General features: G+C 47.8%; 1 protein-coding gene across 1 annotated transcript; it reads right to left on the bottom strand.

Annotated features, from left to right (window-relative positions):
* Nucleotides 1-2,673: 2,673 nt before the first annotated feature.
* On the bottom strand, nucleotides 2,674-6,591 carry LOC125520642 (uncharacterized). Its single transcript, XM_048685608.2, has 3 exons — nucleotides 5,925-6,591; nucleotides 5,046-5,121; nucleotides 2,674-2,997 (listed from the first exon to the last, which is right to left on the bottom strand). The coding sequence occupies exons 1-3, from the start codon at nucleotides 6,288-6,290 to the stop codon at nucleotides 2,879-2,881; spliced, it is 561 nt and encodes a 186-aa protein (XP_048541565.2). The 5' UTR covers nucleotides 6,291-6,591; the 3' UTR covers nucleotides 2,674-2,878.
* Nucleotides 6,592-6,837: the final 246 nt, after the last annotated feature.

The raw sequence follows: 6,837 nt of genomic DNA, 5'->3' as shown, positions 1-6,837 counted from the left end.
TATAGCAATCATGATGAATATAAGGGCGATGACAGTGGATAATGATTGTCTTACATATTTAGGAACATAATTAAAAAAAGCCACATGCGGCAACGCCCGAAATACAAAAGGGCAAAAGAAGAAGGAAGACAATGATCTGCCTCGCTAATCTCTACGTTGCCGCAGGCCGCGAGAACTAGTCTCCACGACGAGTGGCGATGAGCTCTTTCTTGTCCTCAAGATGCTGCTTGAGAGCATCCACGGATTCCTCCACCAGCCTTCCGCGCTCGATGCACAATATGGCATTCTCGTCCATAAGTTTCTCGACGATGACGCCGATCCTCTTCAACAAGGCCGCGGTCTCATCCTACTGCTCCGCACTTCTGACGATCTTCGCCCTCAGCAGGTTGCACTTGGCCCGAAGCTTCGCATTGCTCTCATTTAGTTGCCGGATGAAGCCGGCAAAAGAGGCTTTCATGTTGTCCTGCAATCTCGCCCAGCCAGAGATCTGATCCATCTGGCTATGGACGATCGCATGCATGCACCTGTAAGAGTCCTCGACTGCCCGCGAGACATTTTCCCAGGCTACCGCGGTGCGAGAGGACATCTCTGCTGCATTCGCGGCGCGACGGGACATCTCTTCTACTTCCGCGGCGCGGCCGGACCAGTCTGCCGCATCGACGGCGCGGCGGGACCTCTGTGCTGCTTCGGCGGCGCGGCGGGACCTCTGTGCTGCTACGGCCATGCGGCGAGACATGTCGGCTGCGTTCGCGGCGAGGCGGGACATCTCTCGTGCTTCCGCTTCCATGCTCGCATCTCATTGGTGGCAATCTCTCGACACAGAACTCACGCTGGCCATGGCAGACGCAAAGGGAACGATGATTAATGACTTTGTTTTTATGGATGAGGAGTTGAGGAGGAATGTGCAGTCATCTTGGAGTAGTAGTATTTATAACCGAGTAGTAATACGCTCATAAGTGGGAAACTGTTTAGGTTTTGATCAGTGTGAACAGGTTTATAATTTGGAATGTGACGGGACGCATGCTCAAAATTTAGTGACGGTTATAAGTGCGGCACTATTCCCGGAAGGCGTAACGTGGGCACGTACGCCTTCTCGGCCGCGTACGTGGCGTTTGCACCAAAGGGTGCACCGCAATAGGCAATGTCAGCACATGTCTTGTTCCAACAACCATGCGCGCTCGTTATTACCATCGCGCACGCTTCTTTTAATTAGAATGTGTGTGCCCGTCTAGCGCACACACGTTGATCTATCTAACTGCTTTAGTTTGTTGTGGCTAATCACAAACAGTTCATTCATGTGAAGTGTATGTCATTAATCGTAGACAATTTGATCTGGTTGACCCGTTTCTGTTATGTTGCCTAATCGCAAACAGTTAATCCTTCTGAAGCATATGCCCTCAATCACACACATCTTGATTTGGCTGACTGTTTCTTTTGTGCTGCCTAATCACAAACAGTTCATCCGAGTGAACCATATGCTGTATATCGCACACGCCTTCATCAGGTTGTCCGTTTCTTTTGTTCCGCCTCATCGCAAACAGTTCATTGGACTGAACCGTATGCCCTGCATCGCACACACAACTAAAATCTGAACCGTGTTTGATGGCTCCACCATCGCAAACGTTTTGCATCTTTTTTGACGGTTTTTTTACACCACCATTTGCGATTATTGCATCGCACACAGTTTCTTCGAAGAGTCTCTAATCGTAGTGTCGCGTTAGCAGCATCCTGCAGTAGTGGTGCAATCAAGCAACCTGCCCTTAAATGGCCACTGATGCAATGCATGTGACAAAACAATATACAGATATTGGTTTTTGGCATGTTTTTGCGCAGCTAGACTGAGCTGGGACAAGTATGCAATGCAGGCAGTATTTGAGATGATAACCAAACACATCCTAGGTGGCTGAATGGGGTTGAAAGTCCCTGAACTGAAAAATATAGATTGCTTACATTGTGATTCACACACTTGTAGAAACGCCGCTAGCGACGCAGGTGACTATATCCCACGCGCAGTCCAAGCATGGCAGGATGGGGAGCGCAACCGGATCTTGAAGCGGCTGTTGGTTCACCATTGATAGGGTTAGTGTGCTCGAGGAGATAACTGAAAAATGCACCACCACACTAGTGGAGTGTGAGTGATAGATCTCTTCCTCTGGGCCCGACGCCGAGAGCATTGGATGGCACATAACGGATGGCCCTGAACTGGGCCGCGGATACAAGGAAAGCTGGTCGTCAGGTCCAGCACCGAAGTGACGACGTTATCGTGCAAGGTGGGCCAACTCGATGTAGCATTGATCGAGTTCTGCCTCACGAATGTACACTGTGTCGGATCCATATGACAAACGACCGTGCAAGATACCGAGACCAGACAAGGACGAGCGCTCCTGTGAATTTTCGCTTAATGGTTTGGCAACTAGTACAACACAAATCAGATCGTCCAATTTTATAACCCAAAAAATAAGGTCTTGTAAAGCTTCTTGGATTCTTTCCAATTGAAAGCGAGGTGTTCAAATAAGTGTCACGCCTTAGGACATGCCGTCTTCGGCCCATGCCACATCTGCGGCGTAACCGACGACCGTGAACCGATAAAAGTCAAATACACCTTAGGGAAAAAGCATGGTAATTTAACATGCAATTTAGGCGCCCCTTTGATAGACGCGAACAAGAGGGGCGAGATTCCGATATAAGTTTTATGGAGTTCAGTGAGCGAATTAAGTTTGCCAATGGGCCATTTAGTACAAATCCGTACAAATACTAAGCTCGAGTTTATTTATCTGTTGGTGGATCCCATTGTCAGCCGGTGAGAAGTGTCTTTTCTTTTCTTTTCCGAATTCAGCTAATAAGACTTCATGCTGGGTAGGATGGACGATGAGGAGATTCACATGAGCAGCTCAGCCTTCTTGACCTTTGAGATGCTCTCGAGGACACCCGCCGGGGACACGTGACCCATCACCGTCACCTTCTTGCTCTCCAGATCGATGCTGAACGATGTCACCCCTGCACACATGCATTGCTTCCACGCAGTCAGTGAAAACAACCCGACCCAGCGGTCCATCAAACAAGCATGCATGAACCAACAGAATTACTTCTACCCCATGCCAACACGTTAGCTTCACGCATGCATGCATGCATGCATGCATGCGCCAGTCACCAGTCTTTACTTTTTTTGACAGTCGCTGGAGACATACAGCCTAGATAGCTACCTCACTGCGCAGAAACATGCAACATAGACACAGTTTTGTAACGTAGCTACTCCCTTGGTCCCATAATTTAAGGTCATTTTGTGAGCTAAAACAGCTTGCAAAACGATCTTATATTATTGGACGGAGGGAGTACCTGCCTACCTGCCAATCCATATACGATATTCTTCTATGTATGCATGCACGTCCCTCTGTTTGGCATATACCGCGAGAATTATTCAGGGTTTTGGAAAGATGTATGTGGCATGTGAGGTTTCTGAAACGTATGAATTTTCAAAGGCTGCTCAACTAGTGTTTTGCACTTTCCACAGAGAAAGAGCCTTTTCAGAGACTCTGCAGTAGGAAGGGTGGTGGATGGGCAAGTGCAAGCTGCAAGATCTGTTCGAGACCAGTTGTGATGTCACATGGATATGTTGGAACTCGGCAGTGCCCAGTGGCGCAGCCCGGGTGACCACGATCCGAATCTCGTCGGGAATGAATTTGTGGTGTCGCATTCGGATGGGCTCCATTTTACTACTCGTATATATTTTGTCCACGGGGCTCCCCCGCCCTCCACATTGGATCTCGTTGGTACATTTAGGGTAATTTCTGTACGTACACAGAATAATTAGATACTCCCTCTGTAAAGAAAATATAAGCACGTAAAGAAATATTTCTTTACAAAAGGAGTACATACTACCACCCGTCGTTGGTATAGTTCTTTAGTGTATACCTGTTTTCGTTTCCAAACTTAGGCACTACTCCTTCCGTTCCGAATTACTTATCGCATGTATGGTTGTATCTAGATGTATTTTAATTCTAGATACATCCATTTCTGCGACAAGTAATTTGAAACGGAGGGAGTAGATTGTAGCGTTGGAATCAGCTAGGAGTTGTACTGAGTATAGTCGCTGTACTTCAAAACTACTCGCTTTGTAAAGAAATCGAGATCTATATTTCTTTACAAAGAGAGTAATTGATATTTATGTCGGTGCTTTCAACTCTCAAGCGTGGGATTTTAACCGAGCAGCTATACGAAATAATCTAAGCATATGAAGAAAAGCTAAGCAGAAAAGAAAACTTTGTTTGCGAGAACCTACAAGATACAAAGAGGTGGGAAGAAATCAAACGAAGTATTAATCTAGGAAAGAAAATTTCAGTTATCGTTATGGTGTTGTGCATGCATGTTTAGTAGACTGAGACTACTGCAACCTGAGATATCGAAGACATAAGTGTGAGGGAACACATGCTAAATGAAAATCACACACACTACTATTAACTGGACACGATGCCGCACAAGTTGCTGCCGGAATTTATTGAAATTATTTCAGTCAGATTTGTTAGTACGAAACATTAGTATTTAGACTAAATTGAAACTAACATATAATTTAGTACACATTTGAATATTCCATAGTTGTGGAATATTTATTACATATGAGTAGTATGCATGGGGCATTTTAATATGGGTCTTTTCTGATGCACGTTGGCATGATGAGATGGCATATTTGAATGTTACTAAGAGAATTGTGGTTAGTGGTGGGGATCAATTATTTAGGTCATGCATGATGGCATAGTTGCATGTTAAGAGAATTGGAGTTGGCGGAGATCAACTATTTAGGTATATATAATTCGTTCTCACCTACATTCCCTTCCCCGCGCTGCCACGTCTTGTATTTTTGTTGATGAGCTCTTGAAGACTACCTCAATGCTCCTACTTTGTATGATTTGCCATGTAGCCTTGTTAATATAAAGCGGGGTGGATGACTGTTTCGAGACTACCATGGATGGCAAAATCCACATGGAAAATAGCAAGCTTTTGTAATTTTGGTACACATGTTAATGCTAGTCCTGGCACATAGTACATACCTTCCATTTTGGAGATGTGCTTCCTCACTTTCCCTGCACACCCCTGGCAGTGTATAGCCACCTTCATCACGACCACCTGTGGACGTACGTACAAGAGCATCACATCTCCAGCAATTAAGCACAAAACACAAACAGCAAATGCATCTCTATCTAAGCTATCTATTACCTTGACCAAAATTAAATTTGTTGGCAAAAACAGCTTGCTCTAACCTGCATTGGACGGCACCTATTGTCCACAAGCTAATTAGTACTAATCTCTTTAAATGTTCTGCTTGTCTATATATAATCTCTCACTGCTCTCCATCTGTAAAAGGACATATCAACTGTGCTGTAATCTGGACCGCTCGTAATCTCCCACTGTTGTCCGACATACCTACTGTGCTGCAATCTGGACCGCTTGTGACCTTCCGCTGTGCTCCAGCCTAGTCCTTTTTGCTTCTTTATTTGACGTTAATGTTTTTACTGTATCCCACACATACTACCATATCTTCAGTTTTGACTTCACCGTATTGATGGACGGAAGTTACTGCTACTATTAATTACCGAGTAAATGCATCCCGGGCCCTGGGGCAAGGGCCCGGCTCATCACAGTTACTACAATTTTGCACTATAATTTTCAACATATGATAGTTCAAATGCATTACACGTTTGAAAGGCCAAAAAAACTGAAATGCGTATGCTTGTGAGAGGTGCATTTTTGATTTCTGCGTGCAATCAGCACAAGGAGTTCGCGAGGATTTGTCCTTATGCTGATGTGAAACTGTTGATTGAAATCAACCAGTGGATATCTTCTCGTGGTGACCAGATGTTTGTAAACAAAATGTGCAAACAAGACACTAAGTACTGGAGCAGAATACGGCTGGTCGGGGGGCTACGTACTTGGAGGACTTGGTCGCCGGGTGCCACGGCCGCCGTAGGAGTGGCGGGTGTCCGCTTAGCCGCCGCAGTGTCCCGCGCCGGCGTCTCCACGGGGCTCTTGGTCACCATCGGCAGCGTCACGGCCACCGGCGCTCCGCGCCTCCTCGACATGGGCGGCGGCTGGGGCGGCGCCACCCGCCTGGACGAGACACGCGCGGCGCCGGCTCCGTCGGCACCAAGGCGCACGTACCTGACGTCGTGGAGGGTGCGCGCGTCCTCGGCGATTGTCCGGTCGGCGCGGCGCCCGACGACCATGGACCGTGCGTCGCCCGGCACGCAGACCGCCGTCGCCGCCTGTGACCGGCACAGCATCCCCCCGGTCCTCATGCCTGCCACTCACACGAACCACCGTGCCCAGCCTTCGCCGTGCAGTGCTGTCACACCCCACGCTAGCAACGTAGCACTCACCAATAACTACCAGCACAGGACTGGAGCTGGAGTGAGAAGAAGAGAGAGGGTCGCCCTCGGAGACTTGAAAGGAACGAAGCGGTGGGAGGAGGTGGAGAACAAAGTAGCTGGAATCACGGTGGATTAATGCCGTTTTTGTATGGCTTCACGCTCGCTCCCGTTTCGACCGCTAGCTATCCCTCCTCCCTGTTTGACTGCTGTGTAGCGTGAGACAAGATTGGAATTATTGCTCGGGCAAAAGCCAGATTGTTTTCTTGGCTAGAGCCATATGTGTGTGTCGTGTGTGCTTGATGGACTACTGGGCTCTTTGGAGTGGTGCGCCCTGCGGCGGGCAACAGCGACAAGATGTGGTGCCGGGCCTCACAAGCGGGTGACGTCAGGGGCGCGACGTGCCGATAGGACACGGAGAGCAAGGGTGGGTTCTTTGCCTTGGGGCTTCCTCTGTTTTAGCTTTGGGGAAATTCAA

Source organism: Triticum urartu, chromosome 1A (assembly GCF_056163025.1).
Source record: "Triticum urartu cultivar PI428250 chromosome 1A, HENAU_Tu73, whole genome shotgun sequence".
NCBI classification, from domain to species: Eukaryota; Viridiplantae; Streptophyta; class Magnoliopsida; order Poales; family Poaceae; genus Triticum; species Triticum urartu.
Note: the sequence above shows the minus strand (reverse complement) of the source record. Positions and strands in the feature narration are given on the sequence as shown.